The sequence below is a fragment of the Myotis yumanensis genome, unplaced genomic scaffold (genome assembly GCF_028538775.1).
Source record: "Myotis yumanensis isolate MYYU_CA2020_CCGP unplaced genomic scaffold, mMyoYum1.0.hap1 SCAF_9, whole genome shotgun sequence".
Lineage (NCBI taxonomy): Eukaryota > Metazoa > Chordata > Mammalia > Chiroptera > Vespertilionidae > Myotis > Myotis yumanensis.
In genome coordinates this window covers 4,188,029-4,214,453 of record NW_027223760.1, presented here as the reverse complement: position 1 = coordinate 4,214,453, position 26,425 = coordinate 4,188,029, and the positions used below count along the sequence as shown (strand labels likewise).

The 26,425-nt window shown below is 59.2% G+C and overlaps 1 protein-coding gene and 1 long non-coding RNA gene across 4 annotated transcripts in view; one reads left to right on the top strand and one right to left on the bottom strand.

Moving 5' to 3' along the window:
• PRKAG2 (protein kinase AMP-activated non-catalytic subunit gamma 2) overlaps nucleotides 1–26,425 on the bottom strand; it is a 222,088-nt gene that overhangs the window by 151,730 nt on the left and 43,933 nt on the right. For all 3 annotated transcript variants that reach the window (XM_070423630.1, XM_070423628.1, XM_070423629.1), the window contains exon 2: nucleotides 2,959–3,030. In XM_070423630.1, the coding sequence (XP_070279731.1) occupies nucleotides 2,959–3,030 (72 nt within the window). The remainder of the gene's footprint in view (nucleotides 1–2,958; nucleotides 3,031–26,425) is intronic.
• On the top strand, nucleotides 22,098–23,342 carry LOC139016676 (uncharacterized). The gene is made up of 2 exons (XR_011472700.1): nucleotides 22,098–22,581; nucleotides 22,950–23,342. It is a non-coding gene; the product is annotated as an uncharacterized lncRNA (long non-coding RNA).

Sequence of the window (26,425 nt, the reverse complement as noted above, 5' to 3'; positions counted from 1 at the left end):
CGTGTGTCCTCCTCGAGGTCTGACCACACGGGACAAGGTTCTCCTGCCCTCTTCACAGGAGGAAACAAATCTCTGTGGTCTGCACATGGGGCCTGGGCTCCGTCCCGAGAGGCCCCGGGGCTGGGGAGTGATGCATGTTTCAGCTCCAAGCCGCTGTGGTGCTGGAGTGAGGGGGCCGCTGACAGGTCAGAAGGGAACATGGCCGAAAGCCTCAGAGGCTGGCTGCATCGCTGGCTTGTCACAGGGCTCCTGGGGCCAGGACAAGGCCTGGCGGTGAAAGCCAGTGTGCTGGGAAGGTAGGTGAACGCACACACCCAGAGGCAGGCAGGCAGCCTCCTTGCCCACGGGCCTCTGTCCACTTGGGGTGCCTGTCGGACCCATGACCCCTGTGAGTTCTTCCACCACCAGAGGGCGCCCCCAAACAGGGCTCGCGGTTCCTTAAAGGCTGTGATGCCCTCGTGGGGACTCCACCTTCAGTGACCCTCCACCTCAGGCCCACCCTCTGCCACTCCCCAGCCGCACGGAGGGTCAGCGTGGCCTCAGGGAGATGCAGAGGCCGTGCCCGGGGAGGAACCACAGAGCTCAAGCTCACCCCTCACAGAGTCTGCGCTTTTCTTTTTCTAATCATTTAACATGAAATGCATTTAGATTGTCTGTCTGTATCCAGTTTCGCCACTATGCCACCTCCCTATGGGACTCAGGATTCCCGAGTTTTGTCTAATCCTCGAATAATTAAGAAAGGGAAGCTCTGCGTGGTGGGTGGTGGGTGGTGGGTGCCTGTGGACGTGGCTGGGCAGTGGGAACGAAGGTGGCCCGACAGCAGGGTGGCACAAGCAAGGCTTCTGGACACAGGACTGGAGTTTGAATCCCAGCTATTTCTAGCAGTGTGACAGGTGCCTTAAGCTTCGGTATCCTCACCTTCCCAGTGAGGACACCAGGCCGAGGCACAAGGCTGCGAAGGTGACGGGATCTACCACAAGGGGCGCAGCTGGCACAGTCCTGGCCCGTATGTAGCTCGAGGAGTTTAATGGGAAGCAGACCTGCCAAGGTTCTAGAGTCAGGAGGAGGCCATGTCTGCCCTCCAGGGATGATTCTGGGACAGGAGTGAGGAGACCAAGGAAAGACCAAGAACTCACAGTGGTCATGGGTCTGACAGGCACCCCAACAAAGGCTGCATTCCGCTTCCCCTCCAGTTCTCTACATACCATCCACACAGCTTTCACCTGAGGCCCTGTCTCCAGGCTGCACCAGGAGACCACCAGATGTAGGGAGCAGATACAGGGGGACCTGCAGGTGGAAGTGCAGGGGGGAGCACAGGTGGGAGCAAGGTGGAGCACAGGTGGGAGTACAGGTGCATGTTCAGGTGGGAGCAGAGTCATAAGAGCACAGGTGGATGTGCAGGTGAGAGCAGAGGTGCATGTGCAAGTGGAAGCACAGGTAGATATTCAGGTGGGAGCACAGGTGCATGTGCAGGTGGGGCACTGGTGTATGTGCAGGTGGGGCACTGGTGCATGTGCAGGTGGGAGCAGAGGTAAGAGCACAGGTGCATGTGCAAATGGAAGCGAAGATGGATGAGCAGATGGGAGCACTGGTGCATGTGCAGGTGGGAGCACAAGTGGATGTGCAGGAGGGAACACAGGTGGATGTGCAAGTGGGAGCACAAGTGCATATGCAGGTGGGAGCAGTGGTGCATGTGCAGATGAGAGCGGAGGTAAGAGCACAGGTGCATGTGCAAGTGGAAGCAAAGATGGATGTGCAGATGGGAGCACTGGTGCATGTGCAGGTGGGAGCACAGGTGCATGTGTAGGTGGGAGCACAGGTGCATGTGTAGGTGGAAGCTGAGGTAAGAGCACGGGTTCATGTGCAAGTGGAAGCACAGGTGGATGTGGAGGCGGGAACACAGGTGCATATGCAGGTGAGAACACAGGTGCCTGTGCAGGTGGGAGCACAGGTGCATGTGCAGGTGGGAACAGAGGTGGATGTGCAGGTGGGAGCAGAGGTAAGAGCACAGGTGGATGTGCAGGTGGGAGCACAGCTGCATGTGCGAGTGGGAGCACAGGTGGATGTGTGGAGGTGGGAACACAGGTGCATGTGCATGTGGGAACACAGGTGGATGTGCAGGTGAGAGCAGAGGTAAGAGCACAGGTGCATGTGCAGGTGGGAGCACAGCTGCATGTGCAAGTGGGAGCACAGGTGGATGTGCAGGTAAGAGTACAGGTGCATGTGCAGATGGGAGCACAGGTGCATGTGCAAGTGGGAGCACGGTGGATGTGCAGATGGGAGCACAGGTGGATGTGCAGGTGGGAGCACAGGTGCATGTGCAGGTGGGAGCACAGGTACATGTGCAGGTAAGAGCACAGGTGGATGTGCAGATGGGAGCACAGGTGGATGTGCAGGTGGGAGCACAGCTGCATGTGCAAGTGGGAGCACAGGTGGATGTGCAGGTAAGAGCATAGGTGGATGTGCAGATGGGAGCACAGGTGGATGTGCAGGTAAGAGCACAGGTGGATGTGCAGGTGGGAGCACAGCTGCATGTGCAAGTGGGAGCACAGGTGGATGTGCAGGTAAGAGCATAGGTGGATGTGCAGATGGGAGCACAGGTGGATGTGCAGATGGGAGCACAGGTACATGTGCAGGTGGGAGCACAGGTACATGTGCAGGTGGGAGCACAGGTGGATGTGCAGGTGGGAGCAGAGGTAAGAGCACAGGTGGATGTGCAGGTGGGAGCAGAGGTAAGAGCACAGGTACATGTGCAGGTAAGAGCACAGGTGCATGTGCAGGTGGGAGCACAGGTGGATGTGCAGGTGGGAGCACAGGTGGATGTGCAGGTGGGGGCACAGGTACATATGCAAGTGGGAGCACGGTGGATGTTAAGGTAGAAGTGTGTGTGTTGGGCACTTGCTGAGGAAGTCCTGCCTTGCTGGCACCTCAGGCGAGCTCTGAGAAAGATGACCTTACCTTATGAGAAGAGTGCTTTTCTGAACTCTCCAGGTCTCCATCCAGGTGTGGCATGGCAAAAGAGCTCAGGTCCTAGGACGGAAACAGAGCACGTGGTCAATGACAGTGGCACTCAGGTGCCCACCTGCCTCCTCCAGGGGCTGCACATGGCTCTTTGTGTCACCACTCCATCCTGGTCCTCCTCCCATATCAACCATTGGGAAGGGGGCATGGATGGCAAATGGGTGGAAGAAGTGGGCGATGATGCACGAACCACTCAGAAATTCTGACCACTCTCCACATTCCCTTCCAGAATAGGAAGTGGCTGCCTCTGGTCCCCTGTCACCAGGTCACCTGTCACCGGGGAGGAAGGAAGAAGAAAGAAGAGGCAGGGACTAAAGGGCAGGGAGGGAAGGAGCCAACAGGGAGCGAGAATGGAGGGGAAAGGCCCAGCCTTGGGGAGCAGCCAATGGGCAGCACCGCGGCTCAGGCCTGGCTGCCCATTAGAGCTCCTGGGGCACGTGCGTTGATTGGTCTGTGGTGTGGTGCAGGCATCACAGAGACTCGGCCAGCGCCCCGGGCAGACGGCTGGCAGCTTCCCACCAGTGATGGTTGGGATAAGTCACTCAGCCGGGCCCCACGGATGTGCTGGTCTCTGCAGCCTTGTTTTTCATGTGCCCTGTGCCCTGGCTCCTTCTTTTAGCAACAGCCCAGGCAGACCCTTTGTGGTTTTTCCAAACAAGGCTTGTCTGGAACGCTGTCTTAACTGCTCAGACACCTCAGTTCAAGGCCTCTCAACCGATTCCCGGGACAGCCCCTCCGGGACAGCCCCAGCCTCAGCGCTGTCCTCTGCCCGCTCCCACCCTTCCCTCCGGCGCTGTGCTGCTCCCCCAGCCCTCCACCCCCAGCCCCAAATCTGGGGTCAGAGAACTTCTGTGTGTCATGCAAAGCCCAATTCAAAGCCCAGCTGGTCCCCATCCTCGGGCAAAATCAACTCTTCTCTTATCTGTGTTCCCACCGTCCTTGAGATGCCCCTGGGCCATCGGCAGCATTCCACATGCAGTCTATTCTCTGAGACTCACTCCTTGGAGGGCAGGAGGAGCTGCTCACCTTGTGTCCTCGGCCTGCCGGCCGGCATACAGCAGGTGGCAAAAGTGTTTGAATGAACCCCTGGAAAAGGCACCCCCTTCCCTGGTCCCAGCATGAGGGCTACCCGTGTGCACTGACGGGCCAGCGAGAAAGCAGGCGCCGCGCGGCTCAGCCCACGGGGAGTGAGGAGCAGCCAGGCGCGGGGCACCTGCCTCCCATTTTAACGAGGACATTCCTCTCTGGTCTCCAGTAATCATCACCCTTGAACGTTTGTTCAGCACAAGTTTCCACAAGCGGAAGCCTTTTCATAAACGCTCATGTGTTCCTCCCCTAAGAGCCCTGAGAACCATCACACACTCGCTACGGAGGCCCTGGCGGTTCAGTGAAGCACGTTAGGACAGTCTTAAAAGAGCCGAGCCCAGGACACCGGCCCCTGCTGTCACGGGCTGCCGTGGCGGTCCCATCAGCTGCTCCCAACCCAGCGAAAGCATCGAGTCCACCAGCCACCACCACACGCCCACTCCGGGCGCTGTGTTTGCTCCGTCCAGCAGCCCTGCAGGGAAGCCCCTTGGCCCGCGTGGAGGCCTTTGCTGGAAGACTCCCACCCCACAGTCCCTGATCTAATCTCCTGGACGCACGGAGAAAGCGCGCACCGCGAGGCCGCTGTGGGCCATCTCCAGCTCCGGCCACAGGGCCATTACCAGCTGGAATAATGGGGACCAGGCCGCTCAGGTGGGCTGACCTTCCGAAGGCCCAGGCTGCGGAGCTTGTCCCGCCTGTGGTTTTTCGACTTCAAACCCCCCAGAGCCTCACACTCTCCTCCTGTGTCCTGCCAGCCAGCCAGGCAGGCCCCGGGGTGCCGAGTGGGCATTTCCCTGGGCCACGCCGAGGCACCATCGTGGCTTCTGCCAAGAGACAGCTTTATACTCCGGGCTTGTCCTCAGACCTGGCCCCATGCCCTGCAGAGGAGCATCAGGGTATGTGGGGAAGGCAATCTTCAGGATTTGGGCTGATGACGTCACCTTCAGGAAAGCATCCGGACAGAAGAGAACAGCCCCAGGTTTGGGAAAACTCCCGAGATGTGAGCTGACCGAAAAGCAGCTCACTGAACCCCCAGCCCTAGCCCTCTCAGAAGTGCAGGCCAAGGTCCAGAGTCGATCACAAAAAAGCAGGGTGTCAACAGCAGAGCCGGCACCCATCGGCCATTGGCACGTCCTTAAATCTTCCAATCGCTGCCTCATTGGTCCCGAGAGCAGCCCATGCAGCCAGGAAAGCCAAGTGGTATCATCTCAGTGCATAGATGAGGAGACGGGGGGTCAGAGAGGTCATTAAGCCTCTTAGCCAAAGCCAGACAACCAGACAGAGGCAAGCAGGCCCTACGACCCAGGTCCAGCCACTCGGAGCTCAGAGCTTTTCCTGTTAAACTCTAGCCCCTCCTTGGGGTGGCGCAGGGCCAGGCATGAACGCCAGCTCGGTGTCAGAGCCTGTGAAGACAGCTCTGCCATGGAAAACGGGTTTCCCCGGCCCAGGGAGACCACGGGGGAGGGAGGACGGGGAGGACTCGCACAGTTCTAGGATTCCTTCCCAAGGTGGCTGACGACACCAACTTTCTCTTGAAGGTTTGCTTCTTAACTAGAGGTAATTCAGGCGCTGATGTTGCGAAGGAGAGAGTGTCCAGTATCCCACCACCAATGCGGTCACTCCACACCCTGCATGTCTGCACTTTGTATAGTTGGGGTCTTATTTACAGCGCCCCCCCCCCCCCCTTATCCCAACCTTTCTCCATAAGATAATAGAGCTTACACGGTTTACAACCAGCCGGCGTGCGAATTCCTGCAGGGTGGGCTGTTCCACTCACATCGCAGCCCTGGTGGAGGGGCTGGTGTCTGCGGACCAGATGCAGTCCTGCCCATTCAGCGTTTCTGACGCTCTCAGCTCGGTCTTACACAACTCCTCTGTTGCTGCAGCTGGGGTACCCCAGAAAGAGGCCAGATGGGAGCGCAAATACAGGACGAGCAGAGAGGCTGCCAGTGTCGGGGCACGGCCTGCACCTGAGGACCCGCCAGGGGGCTTCGACGCCGGGGTCACGACTGAACATTCCTACGAATTACTGGCCGTGTGATTCCTGCCCAAGAAGGAACACATCTAGCGAGGTTTTCCTTTTCCACCCGCGACGAGCAGACCCACGGCACCCACTGCCAGCGACACCGGGAAGGGGCTGCGGGACAGCCGGGGGAGGGTCGGCTGGGCACACCCGGGGCCTGGCCCTCGGCAGGTCCGAACGCGACCTGCTCACAGGGACGGAGCCTGAGGCCACGCGCCAGCCCCAGCCCTGCTGTTGACTGCCGGGGCCGGGGCACATATGAATTCAGGTTCACGACTGGCAAATGAGAGGCTTTAGCCGGATGGTTTCAGAAGGTGCCTCTGTGCCCCCACGTCCTCTGTTCTTACCTGTTGAACAAAGCAGCAGGTGGGGTTACTATCGGAGGAGAAGGGCCCACTGAGTAAACGCAGCTCTCCCCTCCTGACTAGCCAGGAAAACAAGCTTTTCTGCTCCTGACCCACCAGATCCTCTCCAGGGCCCTCGAAGCTCAGGGCCTCCAGGCAGAGCCTCCAGGAACCGGCCACAGCAAGGGCAGGGGAAGGGCGTGCCCCCCGCGGATCCCTGACAGTTCACACAGGTGGCTACTCCCCACTGGGTCTGTCGCTTTCTAACTGCCGTGTGCCCCCAACGGCTCCTTAGTGCGAAGCCTCTGGTTCTCGGCCGATTTCTAAGGTCCCTCAGGCTCTGGGTCAGCAGTAAAACGGCAGGTGGGTCCTGGTGGACGCTCTGTGGATTCCAGAAAAGCCGTGAGCAGCATCTTCAGAACGGCAGGTCACTCAGGTTCCCACGTGGAACCCCCATGCCCGGCCCATCTCCCCACTCGCCCACTCCCAGTCACAGGGCTCAACCTTGTCTGCGTCTGACCTGCTGGGATCGTGGCTTGGCGCTCGCCCTGGCGAGCCCTCCGGTGGGAGGCACAGGGAGGTGTCTCCGGGTGAACTGACTTTGCACAAAACCTCAACACCGCCAAACAGGCAATTCCTGGTACCACGGTAGGGGTGGTGACCACAGCCATGGCCAATTGGAGCCTTTGAAAAACACTCACGTTATATAACGGCTCTCGGAAAAAATAAGGAACAAGCCCTGAATCACTGGAACTCGGGTTGGGACGGGGGCCAAATTAGGGAAGCCTAGACTGGACTCTCAGAGAGGTGCCAGGATTCTTCCTTCTCCAGAGGACACCGTGGTTCCTGACTGCCGTCTCAGAGACTTCCTGATGTTAAAGAGAAAAGAAAACCACAATTTTTCAATCCTGGGGCCCCCGCCTCCCCTTCACCTGGTGGTCCCAATGGATTCGCACGGCTGGCTCGCCTCCCTCCCGGCCCCTGGACAGTGGCCTGGGCCTTCAGCCTGCGATGAGCTGGCCTTCCTCCAAAGAAAGAAGCCTGGGAGGTGCAGCCCGAGCCTCTGTCCCTCCCCCCACTCAGGGGCTCCGCTGGCTCAATAGCACCAGACAGTAAACTTCTCTCAAACCTCGTGGCTACAGATTCCTAGATCAGAGTGGTTCCGGGCCTCCACGTCCCCTCCGCTCTCTTGTGTGTAGCAAGTCATCTGAGCCTCCAAGGACCTGCCCTGGTAAATGAGTCCACGGTGCCTTCGGTGTCGTCGGGGGAGGTTGTGAAAACCACATCAGATGACACAAACCAAGGCCCTTCCAGCGAGAGTCCTCGCACCTGGGGACCAGGAAGGCCACCCACCGAGGACACTCCCACCAATCAAGGCTACGGGGGAGAGGGGCACAGGGTGTCACCCAGGACACTGCCCTGAGCCCTGGTCACCCGACTCCTGCTGAAATCCAGCTGCAAAGGCTGCAGAGACATGCACCACCGCTCCTGAGCATCAGAGCTGCCTCTGCCCCTTTCCAGCCGAGGGCAGGTGCTGCGCGGCCCGCACGGGGAAACCTAGAGGATGGACAGGCTGCTCTGCCCCTTCCCGGCTGAGGGCAGGTGCTGCGCGGCCCACACGGGGAAACCTAGAGGATGGACAGGCTGCTCTGCCCCTTCCCGGCTAAGCGGTGCTGCACGGCCCGCATGGGGTATCCTAGAGGATGGACAGGCTGCTCTGCCCCTTCCCGGCCGAGGGCAGGTGCTGTGCGGCCCGCACGGGGAAACCTAGAGGACGGCAAAGTGCTCTGGAGACGCCTCTGCCTCTCGTGACAAGGCAGCTGGCCTGCCTGCCTGTGGGCAGCCTGTGGAGCGGATCCACACGCCACCTCCGAAGGGCCCATGGCCCCGGTTTACAGCTGAGGATGCCATGCAGGCTCTCCCAGGCCCCTCCTCACTCAGGCCCCGAAGTGACCCTTGAAGGCAAAAGTTGCAGGCCAGGCTGAGCTCAGCCTCTGCTAACCTCCACGATTAGGAACCTGAATCGGCGTCTTGCCTTCTTCCGGCCCGAGTTCCTCCTGGAAGCAGGGAGTGTAAGGGGCATGTTGAGAGGAGGTGACAGAGGGCTTGGATCAGCTCACAGCCGGAGGGAGGCAGGTGCCTGGAGGGGCCTCAGAAGACACAGGGGAGGAGCCGAGCTGCAGGGTCTACTGCAGCCTCTCCCCACAGGCCACCCACAGAGGCCTCCCCCGCTCCTTCAGCAGGTGGGATTTAGGCCACATCAGGTGACGGGAGGAGGGAGATGTCACAGAATAGGGAGCGCTGGGCTCCCCTGACCAGTGCAACCATTGAGTCTCTGGCGTCCAATTATGTGTGCACTCGGCCAGGCCACCGCACCGGTGGTTGAATCAAGCTTGAATCTGGAGGCCGCTGTGATGGTGTCTGTGGGCGAGGCTAGCATCGACGACCGTGCCTTTCCGTACGCAGATTCCCCTCCATTGAGTTGGCTTCACCCATCGGCGGAGGCCATACAGTGAAGTGGAGGTTTCCAAAAGCAGAAGAAACTCTGCCTCAGACGCCAGCTCAGCTCCCGCCACTTTCCCACCTGATGGCCTGGCCTGTCAGTGAGGCCTTGCCACTTAAATCCCTTGGTATATGTACTATTTAGAAACATATTTATACCAGAGGCCTGGTGCGTGGATTGTGCACCGGTGGGGTCCCTGCAAGGCTGGGGGTGCAGCCTCAGGTCCCCCGTCAAGCCCTGCTGGGTCGATGAGAGCCGGGATGCTGTCCCCCGAAGGTGAGTGGGCGCACTCAGGCACCAGGAGTCTGTACACAGAGCGGGACCTTCGCTTTGCCAGGCGCTGCAAGAAATGCCCAAAGGAAACAGGTGGACGGGAGGACGGAGACGAATGAGAGAGGCTGTGCATCCTGCCACGTGAGTGACAAACAGGAAACAGTTCCGACAGGCCCATTCTCACCGCGCGGAAGGACAGACCAGCAGGTTTAGAAAAGTCCCACGCTCACCCTGCAGCCTCCCCCTGAGCTCACCTGGAAGCGGAGGCGACACTGTGATGTCACCGTCGGGTAAGTGTGAGTTTCCGCCAGACGTGGATCAGCTGTTAGAAGTGAGCCCCCCCCGCCCCCCCCCCCCCCCCACATACCAGCAAGGCCTGTCGTGCACCTGAGGGACGCGCTCCCCAGTCCCGCGCACATGGCAGGGACTCCGGTGACGGATGCTCTTTCCCCTGAACTAACGGATCCTGGCAAAGGCGCTAATGAGCTCGTGCGTCCTGACGCATGAATGACTGGTGACGGCTCCGAGTGCGGCCAAGAGCGGGACCGGCGATAAGGGAATGACGCTGACTGGGATGTCGTGGTCACTCGGGCCTTCTCAGGGCAGGGACGGACGGAACCCGCGAGCCGGCCCTGAGAGGAGGTGGGCCTTCCTTCCCAGGACTGTTTGCAGCCCTGACGTTCTGTGATTTTACTAAGACAAACCTCATGTTACCACAGGGTCTGAAAGGACCAGCTCTGGGTCTCGGGAGAAGGTATATTTACCCACAAAGAAAATGCCAAACCACTAACGAGACTGTGGTAGCCTTGGTGTTGACGCCTCTGTGGTCTGTCCCATGAACCCCGATGGCCTCGGTCAGACCTGAGGCCCCAGATGGCCGGCCTCCCCATCGGCCCTGCCCAGAGCCCCACAGGCAGTGTTGGCACCACAGGGGGAAAAATCACGTGGGTTTCGGTCTGTGTTTGAAGACAAACTGCAGGAGGGACACCACACATTAGAATAAAATTGGCACCGAGTGAACATTTGTACAATGTCTCGGGGCTGTTGGTGGGCTCTGGCACACCTTCCTCCATGCAGGGGGTCTGCGTGGGTCAGGGCTTCGACCCCTCCTCTGGCGCCTAAGCACATACCCAAGGTGGCTCTGGACTTGGCCCAGGAGCTGGGGTCCCCAGTGGTTTTCAGCTCAGAATATCAGAATATCAAATGTCCACATTTATAAAACCATGTAGCGAAAGGTTCTTCCCTAACACTTGCTACAGGTGCCCGAGGGGTCTGCCTTCCCTCCTGCTGGGTCCCGCAGCCCCACTCTGTGCCGGCATGGGATAGACGGACACGTACGAGGGTTCAGAGGAAGCAGAGACGCCAAGGACTCGGAAAGTGCGCCAGGGCTTCGCACACGACGCATAACGAACACCAGGGCCTCGGCCTGTCGTCCCCTCGCTTCCATCCTGCAGTGAGCTGGCTGCTCCAGCTGCACGTGGCCGCAGGTTTCAAACGAACAGCCCGCCCGCCAGGGAGTTAGGACTGCGCGGGTTCCACAGAGGAGTAGGAATGAGGACCACACAGGAGGCCTCGCATTTGGCGGAGTTTCTGTTTCGGTGATGGGCACCCACACATGCGGACATAGAGTAACATGTCGCCTTCCTGCGCTGTGGACACAGCAGTCACAGCCATGGGCACCGGATGAGCTCTGCAGCGGAGCAGGTGACCTTGGAGATGAGCGACCCTCTGTCCTCCGAGGTCCTGGGAGGAGACAATGATGAGCCCCATCTGTTTCCTCTGTCCGGGCTGAGCCCTCTGACTGCTCTTTGTACTCTGTGCCCAGAAATATGCAGGGAGTAAAGGGACAGAAAATGCCATCTCTGCATTGTCAGGGGGAGGTGGGCAATTCCTTCCTTCCTCCCCGGACACCCAGCCCGTCTGTCGCTCCCCTGGTCCTTTACGCGGTGGGCACTGCTGTTCCTGCCAACCCCACAGCCCCGGGCCACCGCTACACCCAGAACAGCAGCTGTGCCCTTGGGGGAACCACCCACCCAGAGCCCTTCAGAGACTGTCTGTCAGCACCTGTACCCACCTGACCTCTTCCCCCCGGCCCCTGCCCGTCTCCTGACGCCTAGACCCAGGGAAATACAGCTGCCACAGTGGGAAGAGCTCAGAAATCTTTCCGGGTGGGGGAACTGGAGTAACGGATGTCCAGGGAGATTCAGGTGAGGTGGTCAGAGCCACATGGCAGAGCCATGACCCAGCCAGGCCAAATCCTGGTCTTGCAAGTTCTCGCCCGATTCTAGCCCACCATGCTCTTTCCAGCTGGTTTTGACTTTCCAGTACGTTTCCATGACGAAAGATGGTGACAGCCGTCTTAGAGTCACAGTGCAGATGGAGGCCCTGGCACGGGTCGGCTGTGCTGGGCACAGGAGAGTGTCAGTCTTAAGTATCAGAGGAGGCTGTCCTCTCATTTACGTTCTGTTGGCATCTTTGCTTCTTCCCTCCCAGCGAGACAGTTCTTAGCCCACATCTCCCTTCTTTGTCATCTGTTGGCCTGTGTGAACTTGTTACTTCCCAGAATCCTCCATGCCCGTGGCCATGGCTAGTAGGTGAGCAGCTGCTCCGAGAACCCTTGGGAGTAAGTCACTCACAGTCAGCTCAGTATCCTGCCCGACTGAAGACGGGCGGGCGCTCCGCAGAGCGGGCCACAGGTGCGTGGAGACCAGCAGGGCCAGGAGATGGTACCTGCTCACTTCGCCCTTTCCAGGGCAAGGCCCAGGCTCGGGCAGCCCCAGGTGGGAAATCAGTTCTCGGGAAGAAATGGGATGCACTGGGAGCCTGCAATGTAGCTGCAGGGCCTGCCTGAAGCTCCTGAGGGGCCTGTGGCCATCGCTCCACCTGGGCGGTCACTTAGCCCATGTCCGGGGCTCCAAGACAGCGGAACGGCTGCATCGCCCAAGCCCAGATGCAGGGTCCTGAGCCAAGGGGGTCTTGTCTAAGGCCCGGCCCAGCCTCCAGGCAGAGAAGAGAAATGAGCCAAGTGCCGCTCACCGCATGAGGCAGCAAGAGGGCCGGGGGCGGTCTGAGAACCAGGCCCCTCTCTCAGGCTCAGCAGCGGGTGTGGATCCTGCATCGAGGCTGTGGCCTCCACGCTCCAGATGGAAGTCGGTGTGGGCCATGGTCCCCAGGCAGCCTCAGAATGTCTGGGGCAGTAGACAAATCCCCGGGCCAGCGGGGACTCGAGGCCACAAACCATGGCACCAATGAATCCAGACAAGGAATTTGCTAGGTTTTTGCTGTTTGTTTTTTAGCTGCCAACAAACCCTTTCCGTTCCAGAGGGGCTCGTTACATAAGGAGGGGAGGGAAGGAAGATGCTGCACGTGAGGCCGAAGCCAGGACAGCAGAAACTTCAGGGTCAGCTGCTGCCACCGTGGGGGGTCAGGGGCAAAACACAGGGTTGTTTTCCAAGGCAGGAAAAATAAACGCCTGCTTCTCACACCCTAGGGATTGGGTTAAAAGCCATCAGCCTCACCCTGGCCGGTTGGGCTCAGTGGATAGAGTGTCGGCCCATGGACTGAAGGGTCCTGGGTTCAATTCTGGTCAAGGGCATATACCTCGGTTGCAGGCTTGATCTCCGGCCCTGGTCGGGCCTGTGCAGGAGGCAACCAGTCAATGTGTCTCTCTCACACCGAGGTTTCTCTCCCTCTCCCCTCCGCTCTCTCTAAGAATCAATGCAAAAATGTCCTCAGGTGAGATTAACAAAACAAAACAAAAAAGCCAGCAGCCTCTTAGGAGGCCCTGGGCGCTGAGAGGCCCTCAGGGCAGGACATGTCCCAGGCCAGCATGTCCCTTTGTGGCCCGATGGGGCTAGGAAGAAGCGCCTCCCTGAGCCAGCCCGCAGCATTTTTCATCTACTCCCTCATGGGGTCTTTATTTTTCGCTGAAAACGCCCAGAAGGTTCGGGGCCAGGTCCCGCGGGGCCCCTTGGCGTTGCCCGTCCCTTGGTACCTCCCGCTTTGTTTTCACTCTTGGTCACCATGCGTCCTGGAGCCTCTGACTACATATCTCTGCCCTTCGCACCTTCAAGGTCCTGGGGACACCTCCCTCGAGTCGCAAAAATATGGGGCTCCAGGTCCCAAGTCCTTGCACCCAGAGGGAGTGAACTCTGACCCCCCGGGACCACCGTGGGAGCTGACCTTCCAAACGGGCCGGGGAGACCAACAGGTCCTTGGGGAGGTCCCTGTAAAGGAGAGGGAGCCGACCCCACAGGTCAGCCCGCAGGAGGCCAGGTGACCGCATCTGGCAGAAGTCACGCCTGCCTCGCCCTCCGAGCAGCCACGGCTCCTGAGACGCCCGGCAGCCGGAGGAATGAAGGACAGACAGCGTGCGCATGGCAGCCGCTGGGGCCTGGGGAAGCCCGAGGGTCCCGTAGAGGAGTATGTCGCAGACACCGGAAAGAGAGGGAGGAAGAGCCCCCCGTAAGTCGGTGATGAGCACGGTGCAGGGCAGGATGCAGGCGCACAGGGACCCGCGGGTCAGACGGGGAGGCTCTGCCCTCCTGCCTGTGGTGGGAGAGGGTCTGGTCCCCACAGCCTCCCCGCCGATGCCACCGGAGACTTGAGGACTTCTGCCGGGTCCGTGAGAAACGGCACCTGAGTGGCCTGTTAGGTAGGTCTCTTATTTGACTGCGGCTGAGCCTCGCACACAAAGCACAGGAGTTGGTACCACGTGGGACAGTGTTTCTCTGACCGCAGTCAGGACACCAGTGATGATATCAATTCAGCCAAAACGGGCTTGTTGTTGTTGTTAACAGAATAGACTAGCGCCAGTGCCCCAGGAAACTGGTTGTAGGGTGTGTCTATCCCACCCCAAGCTCCTCACCACAGCTCATGGCCGGAGCCCTCAAGCCCAGGTGAGGTGGCTCAAAGCGCGGCTTGCATATTGGCTACGCGGCACTGGCCACACGACGCCACCCCTCGTTCACGTCTCCCCTCCGTGTGCACGAGCTGTTCCCCACAGCAAAGTTGAGTCTATTCTTCCATCCCTCACATCTGGGCTGTTGTCATCCACACAAACACAGCAGAATGACAACAGGTGACTTCCGAGTTGGCGATAAGGAGCGTTGAAGAATCCCCCAGAATCTTCTGGCATCTTCCCTGGGGAAACCAGTGCCAAGTTAAAAATCTCACCACCCTGAGACCGCCATGCCATGGTGGGGCCAGCCACGTGGACAGGAGGCCATCCCAGGCACAGGATGCAGGATGGAGAAGCCTTGGAAACTCTGACCTCAGCTGTCACCTAACTGAAAATTCGTGACAAACCCCAAGAGAGCGGTGCAGGGAAGGGGCAGAGTCAACCACGCCCTGGTGTCTGCAGAGATCCAGCCCAGACTTACAGGGGAGAGGGAGGCTGGGTGAAGGGACTTGGAATCTTTGGTGACGAGTTAGGGACAGAGAAAAGTCCCTGCCCCGAGAGCCTTGGGGATGTTCTCCTGGTCAGCTCCGAGATTGCTCAAGCAGACCCCTCACTTCTTGCTGAAAATCTAACCAACAAGCAAAAGAGGCAGGCGATGAGGTTGGTGGCGTCTGGCCGAGGCGGCAGGGCGAGTTTTCAGCGTTGTTGAGGGTTTTCGGTCTTGCCCAAGACGGCATAAGCCACCAGGTCGGCGCGTCTCTGCTTTTAGATGGAAAGCCGTCAACTCTGGGAACACTCCTTACTGAGGCTGGTTTCGGGAATGACTAAACGCAGACATTATCTGCTAACAAGTGCTTGCTAGGGTGAATGGGGGGGACAGAAGGAGACCTGGGGGAGGACTTTAACATTGTTAGGGCCACTGACATATTATTCACCTCAACGTCTGTCAGCAGCCTCCACGTGCCTGGAATTGTGCTGGATACAGGTGTTCACGGGGAGACTGGTCCAAGGTGGAGGGTATGGGGGGAGGGGAGCAGGGACTTTTGGGGTGAGGGGCACATTCTGTATCATGACTGCGGTGGAGGTCACATGACTGAGAACATCGATCACAGCCCCTCTAATTTATACTTAAAATTGGTGATTTCATTGTGTGTGAAAACGCTGTCTCAATAAAGCTGACCCAAAGTGACCGGTCCACTATCACCCATCCCCGACCCACAGGGGAGAAAGGGAAAACCAAGCATCTCTCTTATTAATCCTGGGACACGGAATGCATTTCCATGGGGTGAAATGGCACTTCCCAGAAGCAGCTGTGCTATGGGCAGTAGTTATACTTTATTCTCTTGCAAAATTCTCCTCCTTCAATCGCCCCCTTCATGCCAACATACCTGCTACACCTACCAGCCAGGGCACGCTTGTCCCCCTTCCCCTCCCTGGGTCCGAAAGGCCGGCGTTTCGCCTTCCAGAGCCCCGTTTACAGGCACGGTGACTGCACATCAGCAGAGACTCACCTGCTGGACACCGCAAGCCCAATATCTCCCAAAGGTAAGTCCCAACAGTGTGAGAGGCCACAAACCCGCCCAAGGCCTCTCACTCGGGTCTAGGTCGGGTGTAAAAGGTAACCAAGAGAGAGAACTCGTTAAACCACCCCTTCTCTGATCAGCCAAGGACTGGTTCGCTCATCGCAGAAGAGAACCCTGCTGGCCTGTGAGAGAGGAGTTAGAGGAGAGAAATCCGATGGGTGGAGATGCTCTGGCAGAAATGTGCTTGGAGAAGGCCAGTTTGGGGGGCACCAAAGGGGGGACCCTCGACCTCAGGAAGGGTCCTCGGAGTGGGGAAGGACAGGCCCAGTGGCCCTCCTGGGCTACGGCCACGGGTGCCACCACCTCCCTATAAGCCACCTGCTCCCTCCAGCCACGCAGGGAGTGCAGGGACCGCTGGGTGCCAGGAACACGGTGGCCGTTTACACGTGATGAAGGCTGTGACCGCAGCCAGGTCATCCCAGCCCGACACCCTCACTCCTCGTGTTCCGAGGTTCATCAAAGTGGAGCTCCCGAGACCCTAGAACCCCCGGGGCCAGAGACTGGGCGCTGCGGGTTCATTCCTGTGAGCGAAGGCTGGAGCGCCTCGTTTTAGGACGTTAGCATTGCAGACACGGCAGCTGGCAGCTCCCAGTCAGCACCCTGGGGAACGAGGCCATTGGGATGATTGAAAAATACTCTTGGGATTTATTTTATTTCATTTTTTTGCAATTGTACAATGACTTCCTTATCTCTCTCCGTGAGTGAAATTATAGAAGCTGATCTGGGAGAAACTGCTAGACCCAGTGCCTAGTTGGACCTTGGGCAGGAAGGTCTGGAATCTTCTTCTTAGATAAAGGAGCAGGAGAGGGAAGGCTGACTCCAACCCAATCTGCTCTGAGATCTGCTGTCCTGCAGAGCCGGTCCTGAGCCTCTAAGACCCAGGAGGTTGTGGTTCAGAGGGTGAGGGCGGGGCCAGGAGGTTCCGGGCCATGAGGTGGCCACGCGGGCCCTGTCCCCTGGCTGAAGTGTTCCCTTCCCACTTCCATCTGCCAGGCCGGATCTGGGAAGGAAAAGGAGCAGGAAGGCCTCCCTCTGCCCCCAGGCTCTGCAGCCTCCGGAAGCACCGCCCGCTGGGGAGTGGGTGGAGCTCTTGCATAGATGGTCCTAGCGCCCTCTCTGCCGCAGGAGAAGACGTCCCCCTGGGGAAGCCACCAGGTGGCCACGGGTGAGATCACCAGGGGTCGGCAAGGCCTGGAGGGGTGTCCTGACACAATCCCAAGGGGCCTAGAACAGGGGTTCCCAGGCCCCCAAGCCAGGCACTCAAAGCCCCTTCCCCACCCCCAGGCCTGATTGGAACGTGCCCCTCCTCCCTCCAGGGCCCCCCTCCTTTCCAGTGTCCCCCTGGAGTTGTGTTGGATTTCAAGGCTCTGCGATTTGGGAAGATAAGTGTGGATGACTCAGAAGGAGTGGGCGGTGACAGATGCCTGCCACCAGCTCCCAGCCAGACCTGGCAGGTCTGTGTAAAAGCCTGGCTGGGTCCTGGCCTAACGTGAAGGGCAAATCCCACGGGGGTGGGGGCAGAGGGCTCTGCACATCTGAGCGGAAAGTCTGAGAAGAATCCCCAGCACAGCCCCATGCCCCCTTCCGGCCCCAGGTCAGCCCAGAACCAGCAGCAGGGTCACCAGGAAGCCCTGGCAGGAGTCTCACCAGCCTCCCTCAAAAGGAGGGGTGCCGCCCTGCCCGTGTGGAGGGGCTGTGCCAGGCTCCCCAGCATCTGCTACCAGAAGCTTTGTCCTCCCTCTCATCTTTGAAGCATCTCATTCCTGCTCACTCCTCCAAGGACACATCCAGCCACCTTCCCTCACTCCTGACTCTGACCTGGTGGCTGAGCTGCCCGGTACTCCTGGCGGGGGCGGGGCGGGGGGGTGGGGGCATTATCCAGAGAACCAGCCTTGGTAGAAACACTGCTTTCCTGCCCAGGCTGGACAGAGAAGGGTGCAGGTGGCTTGAATTCTGGGTAACAGTCACCCTCCCGACCCTTCTTGGTGGAAGTATTTCTCATGCTGTCGTCACAGGGCTCCCAGCGGGATACGCAGCGCGAGCCTCCACCCCAACCATGCGGAGCACAGCGCCGTGTCGCAGGGTGGCGGCCATCGTCCCGAGGAGCCTTTGCCTTGACCCATTTTACCTCGAGTCTTGTCACCCTTTTCCTTCCCAAGAGAGGACGTCTCATGTCCAATACAGTTCATGGAAGACTCTGCTCGTTGGCCCTGGTCCTCGGGGGCTATGCACCTGTCCCTACGCTGAGGGTCACGCGATGTCTGTCCTCACAACCTTTTCCTGAACACAGGTCACCCTTTGCCTTGGAGGTCTAGGAACACCCCAAATGCTCACCCGTGTCAGCCCCAATTTTACACCCCAAACCCCGCCGTCATGAAAACGTGACTTAGCTGATGCAGCTCGCAGGCCAAGGACCATGTCTGCGTGTGAGGTCAGCAAACATGAGCTGTTTGGGTTATGAGAGACGGAAAGGCCACACCAAGTCTTCTGAGGCTCGGCGTCATCTTATCTGTCCTTCGCTCCTGATTCCGCAGCTGGTTCTCCCTCCAAGGAGCCGTGACACCCTGTGTGAGGAGCTCCAAACCGCAGAGCCCCGCACCCACAGGAAGGAGGGTCCAGGCGAGGAGAGAACTCGGACCCCACTCCACGGCTCGCTGCCCCCGCACCCAGGGCTGCGTGGAACCCCCACCAAGTTGGCAGCCACTGGGCCGTAGGGTCACCGCGGCGCAGCCCGCAGACGCTGGGCTGGCTGGGCTCCGGCCCCGCGGTGTCTGCTCTATTTACTGAGTCTGCACAGCGGAGCTCTAACTCATGGGTGACTAACGAGCTGAAGCCATTATTACCAGGCAGATGGCAGACTCCCTTCAAAGCAGACACTAAACAGTACGATGCCACCACACAGCTCGCCGCAAAGTAAAATCAAAACAGAACCCAAGTCTGGCGTGGCTTCTCCTCTCTCCCTGCCTCCCCTGTGCTGCGTCTCGGGGTGGAGGTGCCAGAGGAAACCAGGACAGGGTTTGCGGTTCATGGAAGATAACACAAACAGGCCACTGCGACCCAGGAGACACCTCAGCAGGGAGCCACCCTGAGACAACAGACAGCCCACCAGAGAGAGCAGGCTGTGCCCACGGGGTAGGCGGGCCGCAGGGCGGGCCCAGACGTGACCGGCACCAAGGACAGAGAGGGAACGAGCAGCAAGGAAACTATATGAACCCCACAGAACCCAACGCCCTCCTGCTTCCATTTCCTGACCAACAATCAAAGTGATACCACCCAGAGAATCCCATCAGAGAACAGGCAGGTCGAGCACTGCCCTGAGAGGCGCTCTCCGGCCTCAGCTGGGCACTCCACCCACTGACCGCTCACCCAAAGGGAAGGCCCTGTGTATGAGCATCTATTATGTGCTGGGAACTGGCCCTGGGTCCACTGGCCTTCACCCCAACCCGTGAGGCCTCACTGTGATCCCCATCTTTAGGCGAAATTTCAGGCTCAGAAAGATGAGATCATTTGCCCATGGTCCCCAGGTGGTAAAAGTTCATGGACTCCAACTCAAGTCCAGGCCCCAAGCCCGGGGCTGAAGGGCTCTGGGGCTACGGGGAACCTCACTGGCTTCCTGGGCACCTGACGACTGGATCATACTCTTCTCATAACTTAGATTTTAGTAACTGAGGTTAGCGCCCTGCAGTCTGTCATTAAACCACTTTAGGGCTCTAGGGCTTAAGCCATGCTCATGGGAGAGGGTTCTCCCAGGCAGACAAAAGGTTTGCTGGGGAGCCTGCGGGATTCCTGGGTGCGCGCTGTCCACCCCAGGGGTCAGGATGCTGAGACCACGGGGCCGGAGGGGTGGGGAGGCGTAGAGCCTCAAGAAGCCACAGCTTGTAGGTCCTGCCTAGGAGTCTTGCTAAGCCACATGCCGTGATGACAGCTGGAGAGCCAGTTTTCACCGGCAGACATTCGTCACACGCCCATACGTGCAGGGGGAGGGGCGACAAACTCAGAGCCTGAACTGGAACCCTAGTTTGTAATTTCCTGGTAAGTGATTCAAGTTCTCAGAGCCTCGATTTCCTCAAGTGTAAAATGAGGCAAACCTCACAGGGTTGTCATGGGAACGAAAAATCATTAACGTCCATGAAAATGTCAAATATGCCGCCTAATACATAGTAAATAGTTACCAAAACACAAATAGCTGAGAGCAGTCCAAGAGGTGACAGGGAGACAAACTCCCCTAAAAACGAAAACCCTGGCTGGCCATGGGAGTTATCACGGAATCAACCTACAGAACTAGCTGCACGTAACCTAAGAGAAAATAATGCATAAGCAAAAGGCAGAGGTGCAGACCTGCGTCAGCCTACAGGCTGCGTTTGAGGGGATGCAGGAAGGGATGGAGCGGGACTGGTCTACGTCGGCATCTCACAGGAAGAGAGGCTGAGATGCTTTCAAAGGAAGAAAAAGGCCCATAGTTTGAAGGTGAGCAGTGAGGGGGTTGGAAAATCCAAGAAGGATTCCATCGGTTAACAGCAGAGCTGACATGAGAACCCCAAATTAGGGCCTCCACGGCAATGGGTCCCTGATATCCAGCAACACAGGTCGATGAGGTCAAGACCAAGAGTCTTACTGGTCTTGGATGGCGAGTCTCAAGAGCTTGTTCAAGAGTCGGTTTCAGTGCCGGCCTGGGATCCACCCCACGGACCTCGGTCTGTCCCCTCCCGGGCCCCCACCCCACGCTTCTCTTCCCACTCCAGCCTGTGACTTCAAGAAAGGCAAGAACATGCGTGCCTTCAATAGCCTAGATGACCAGTGATCTTTGCTGAATGAATTTAACCTTCAGTTTCCTCTTCTATAAAAAGGAGTTTGCACCTGTCTCATAGGCCTAATGTTGGGCTGAAAAAACACCAAAACCCCACCTTAGGTTTACCTAGCCCTGGGAAATGCCCAGGCAAACTGGGGAAGCAGCTGGAAAGGCGAGAAGCCCTGGACCCAAGTGGCCGTGCTGCCTGCCTCGCTGGGTCCGTGAGCAAGCCAGGCTGTTGTGAGTCAGAGGGCAGCCTGGCCGGAGGCGCAGAGCCCAGGGCGCTGGTCAGTGTCGCTGCATTTGCTTCTCACAGTCCGGGGAAGCTTCATGGGCTGAACCCACACTGCGCCCCCCCCCTCCCCCCCGCGCTCACACTTCTCTTACCTAGCCCACCTCACAGCACCTGAAAGCCCCCCCATTTATGTTTTGGGGTCTCCTCTGCCCTCAGAGGTCAGCCTGCTGGCAGCACCATCCTGACTGTGTTCCTCGGGTGCAGGGGGTGCCTGGGGAGCCCCTGCCCCTCCAAGGAGCCTTCTCCCAACTGTTGAAGTCACCAGTCACCCTGAGAACCTGCCACCGTCTAGCACTTGGCGCTCTCCTGGCCCAGGAGTCTTGCACCGTCTAATGTCCTCTTTCTCCACCTCCCCACCCGGACGGAGAGTTCAGAAGCACATCAGGCCTCATTCTTCTATTATAATCCCCTCCCTCCCTCCCGGGGTGCTTCCCAGTCGCCAGGTCTCAAATACCAGCAACCACGCACTCCCAGCTGAAGTCCTCTTCGCTTATGAAGGGATTGGAGCCCCCCACCCCCCCGCCAACCAAAACTATGTGTCTCACTCCGTGTCAGCAGAAGTGAGGCAGAGCCCGCAGCCTCTGAGTCCAGCCCTGTCCAGACTCGTCAACAGTTCAGGCTCCTGGTCTCAGCCCCCACCCTCCAGCTGCCATCAGAGGACAGACAAGCCTTGGCTCAGACATGCGGTGAGGCCCTCTCCCACCACCTCTCCTCCCGCTCCTTGCGCCCCCCCCCCCCCCCCCCCCCCGCCCATTTCTTCAATGCGTTGCCGTAAGTTGAAAGCAACAAGTACACTTTCTAGCTGGCCCTCCTCCGCAGGAGCCCGTGACTCCGTATGGGTCAGGCGCCTCCCAGGGACAGCACGGGCCATGCCGAGCCCCTGCTTCATCCGAGTTTTCTGTTCGGGACACACTGCATGCACAACTTAGGGGCAGGGAGAGGGAAGGCAGAGACCCTCGCTTTGCTAAGATTTCAGCGAGGGAAGTTGGAGCCAGGGTCATGGGGGGCGGGGGGGCGGCGGTTGCATGCACACACAGCATGAGCTGTGGCTCTGCCCCCAGCAGCTGGCGGGGAAGCAGGGACAGGACTTCCAGCAGCAAGAGATGCACACGCCCACACTGTTCTCCTCAAACCACCAAGAAAAGTTACGTAAGGGAAAACACACGCTCAAGGTGGCGAAGGAACATTTGGTTCCCCCCGGGCGTGTTTAATTTAATAAGCGGCCCCCGCAGAACCACATGGTGAGTCACCATCCGTCCTGCATACAGAGGAGACAGAGCTGCGCGACGAAAAGCCGCACACAGGGGCGTACCGTCCCCACGCACTCAGCAACCCGCTCCGCAAGGCCCGCTTACTCAGCCCCGCGTGGTCCTGCAGGCCTCCTCCCCACAGCGCTAATCAGAAGTGTGGCTGCGACACTGGTGACAGGAGACAGCACTCCCAGCGCCGAGGATCCTGCCGCCTCGCTCCGCTCCAGAGGTCCCCGAGAGCAGGGTGTGCCCAGCCGGCTGCTCTCCGAGAGCTGATGCACGTCTGCAACAGATGGGGACCGGGCTGGGCGTGTCCCCAGTCCCGAAGCCCTGCGACCGGCGGACGGCAGACAGCGGGAGCTGGCCTGACACAGCGCAGGTGGCGGTCTTGCTGGCTAGAGCTCCTGTGCGGCTCCCCACGCAGGCACAGCCCCGCAGGAGCCGGGTGGAGGGCTGCACTCTGTCATCACCATCTGTGTCCCGGCCGCTGGGGAGGCACCTCCTTACTCCACAGGCAAGTCTGCGGGAGGGAGGGCCGAGCCAGGTCTTTTAAAAAGACAGGCAGAGGGAGAATGAAGGCAGGAGCGGCTGGTGATGCCGGGCCGATGGCATCTGGGCCCAGGGTCCTCCGGCCAGCACAGCCCCTGCACTGTCCCCTGTCCCTCGGGCAAGGCCAGTTGGCTTCAGAGGACACCTGGAGCTCCCTGCCCTAGGAACAGGGAGAAGGAAGCTTTCTCTCTGGCAAGAACGATGGCAAAGGCCCTTCCAAAAGGCAGGGGGGCCCCCAACCCTGGCCCCCCAACCCGACCAGAGCCTGTCAGCCCCTGGGAGGCGATGTGGGCCCTGCCTGTGCTAACCATGTCCTCTTTCCTGTCATTCTAGGGTCCTGCTGACTCCCAGGGCAGCCAGTCCTGGAGAGAGTAAGCCGCTCACCTGGGACACGCCTCCTAGATGCAAACCAGCCCAGCCAGAGCCCACACCTCTCACCTCCTCTCAGCCCTCACACTCGGGCCACTTCCCCCTGCCCGAATCACCTCCAGCAGGTCCCAGACACCTGGGGACAGCCCTGCAACCAGACCCCAGAAATTGCTCACACTCGCCAGTCTGAGGCCTGCTCTCCCTGCCCAGCCTGGTCCTTCCTGAAGGCCCCGCCCACAGCTCCCCCTGGTCCTCTGCCTCCGGACCCACCCGGTGCTGCCCCCTGGGGCCCTCCATGGCCGGCTGCGCCTGTTTCTAGGGGTCTGAGTACAATAAACCTCTTTCTTATGACAGCCATTCTGGTGTCTGCGTGTCTCTCCACACCCGGTTCAATCGAGTCCCGGGTAAGCCCGCAGCCCCTGCCCTACGAGAGTGCGAGCCGGTCGGGGAGAAAGGGGGTTTGAGTCATTAGGAGACAATGAGGTCCCCGTTCAGAACCCTGCAGTGCCCCCCCTTCAGTAGAACTTGCTAAGTCCACCTTTTCAGCAGTGGAGGAGCTGCTTCGAAAGACACCAAGCAACCCATTGCTGGCGGCGTTCACGCGGAGGAAGCGTCTTCTCTGAGAATCCACCCTCCGATGTTGATGGGATGTGGCTGGTTCCGGAGGCACCGGAGCGGGACGAGGGCTGTGGGCGAGGCACACAGGACACCGTGGCTAACCACCACGGATCCCGATCGCAAAGGCGACTTGGGGAGTCTGGGACTCTGGGGAGCATCTCATGAGGTTGGGAGCCTGTGGCTTTCTAAAGGAGACTCTCAGCCCAGGCGGTCGGGGCATCCCTGTGCCTCCCACGGTCCATTCTGAGACCGGCGAGAGCAGCGGCAAGCGTGGTGAAACATCTCTCCGGGCGCCAGGTTCTGGCCCCACCAGCGGGTTACCTGAAAAGTCACCTTAAGCGGGAATGCTGCGTTCTGGCCTGTAGGACCAGCCAGGTGTCACCTGAGTTTCCCCAGGTCCTCCCAGACCTAAACACGAGTGCTCTGTGACTACAGCCCCCGTCTAGTCCCAGCTCAGCCATTGCTCCAAACCTCAGCGGTTCCTTTGAGAAAAGAACCTGAGTGAAAAGACCTCTGTCCACCTCCCGGGGCCGCTGCAGGGATAACGGGCGAGCACACATTTGGACAAAAATAAGCACAACTTGGGATTATTCCGGAACCAGGGGCAGTGCTAGCGTAAGCTCGAGGGTTAGCCCAAAGCCAGTGTCCTTTAGGGATGAGCAGGGAGCCCCACCTGCAGCCAGCTCCCAGGGCCTCCGTACCAGCGTCCACCAGAGACCCAGCCAATCAAAACATTTTCTCCTGCTGGTTCTGGCACTAGCCTCGCCGGCTTAGCAGAGCCTGTGTTATTTACGTGCTTTATTCCAAAGCACACAGACAAGCCTGCGGAGGAGCTGGAAACGCCAGGGAAATGGGCTGCACCAGCCAAGGTGCTCAGAGGCTTGCTCCACGGGGAGACCGGCACCTGGAAATGACTGACGGGGGTGGGGGGGGGGGGGGGCGGGGGTGAGTGCCTTTCGCGGGGCTGAGTGCCAGCGATCCCACGTCTCAGGGACCTGGCGGTATTTATCAGAGACTTAGCAGCATAAACAACTCTGCTCCGGCTTGCAAGCTCCCAACCACAAATACGGTGATTATTTCACCTGCATTTACTCTCGCTTCCAAACTCTCCACTGCGCCCCAGGCTCCCGCTTCCTCTTCAGGCTCTGGGGGTCCCGCCCACTTTCTGGGACAGTGAAGGTCAGCCCTCTCGCAGGAGCAGCCCCACCAGGTCAAAGCCATTAGGAAAGCGGACCATCGCTGGCCCAACCCGAAGGTCTCAGGGACATTTCTGGTTCACGCGACCCCCCCCCCCCCCCACCCCCCGCCAATTCATCTTCCTGAAGATTGCTTTCTGAGTGTTACCCTCAGCACCCTCGGCAGACCAAAACAGACAAAGTAAAACCAACATGAGACAAAACCCACAACACCAGCTCTGTGCTCCCTACAGAACACACCCAGCTCCTCGGCGGAGCATGCCGGGCCCAGGAGAGCCTGGCCACAGCCGTCCACACCTCTGACCTCTTGGGCTCGCACACGCTGCCAGCAGCGTCCTCATGGGTCCCTCTCCACCCCAGCTGGCTCCCCTGGCCTCTGCTGGTGATCACCCTGCCTCTGTCCTGGAAATGACTTGTTTAGTGTATTTCTAGTGCTGGGCATTGACTTAGGCGAACCGACCGGCACCAGAGGGAAACGGGTAAAACACTGTGTGTTCTACCAACAGGGAAGTTGCAGCTCCCAGAGCTGTCGCCAGCGTCTCAACGCGGGACCAACGACAGTGCTTTCCCTTCAAGCCTGGCTTCAGTCCTCACTGTTCCAACGGCCTCACACACCCACCCCCTGGTCTTTATCTATTTGTGCTTATTTGTATCTTCTGGTTTCAGGCTTACTTATTACTCACAGAATCAACGTGAGAGGAATGTGTTCACACTGAAGGGTCTATCCCAAAGGAAATCTGAAATGTAAAAGCGGTTTTGCACAGAGAGCCTCTGCGGCCACAGGGAAGGACCCGTGCGCCCAGTGCGCCCCGAACGGGCGTGTCAGCTACGCTCGGATGGAGCCCCACATGGTGGTCTTGGGAACCAGCAAGTCAGAGCAGTGACTTGAAAGAACTGCAAAAGACCTGGGAAATGGGGCAGAGTAGGGCCTCGGCTGTGTAAGTGACATAGCCTAGAAGCACATGTCACACATGTACCCGCCCCACCCCAGGTAACAGACCTGGGCTACATTGCTTAGCATCCCAGGAATCCAGCGCCCACCCTTTGCCAAGTCCCATGCCACCTTCAGCCACGAGCCCCAAAGTCAAATGCTGTGCGCCAGGCTGGTCCCAGGGGCGAGATGCAGGAAGGCAGCCACAGCCTCGACAGCAAAGGGACCCACAACCCCACGCGGAAACCTGTAGACTGAGAGCAGCTGCTCCATAAGCCCTTATTCTCCCTCCTTCCGCAGGTGGCGATGCTGTCCCGGCGCTCAGAGTCAGCGATCCTGGAGCTGCCAGACTGGTCACAGGAGAGCCAGAGGCTGGGCCAGCAGAAGTGGTGAGACCCTGCGAGGTCCCCTGGGCCCAGTGCCCGGCTCCTGGCTGCACTGGGGCACCCATATGTCACTCAGAAGGGCATGCATGGTGCTGGCACGGCTCTGGCTGGCCATTCACTAGGAAGAACGTGTGAGATGTACTGGGCCAACCAGGGAGGTCGATGGGGTGGACTTGACTTTGGGACCCCGTTCCTGCAAACAGCGTGAGGCCAGCCTCCCGGCATTCATGAGCTCCACTCAACACGCTGGGACAACCTGGCAGTTTCTAAAATATCCCAGGTGGGAATCAACCTGCCAAACAGGCTACT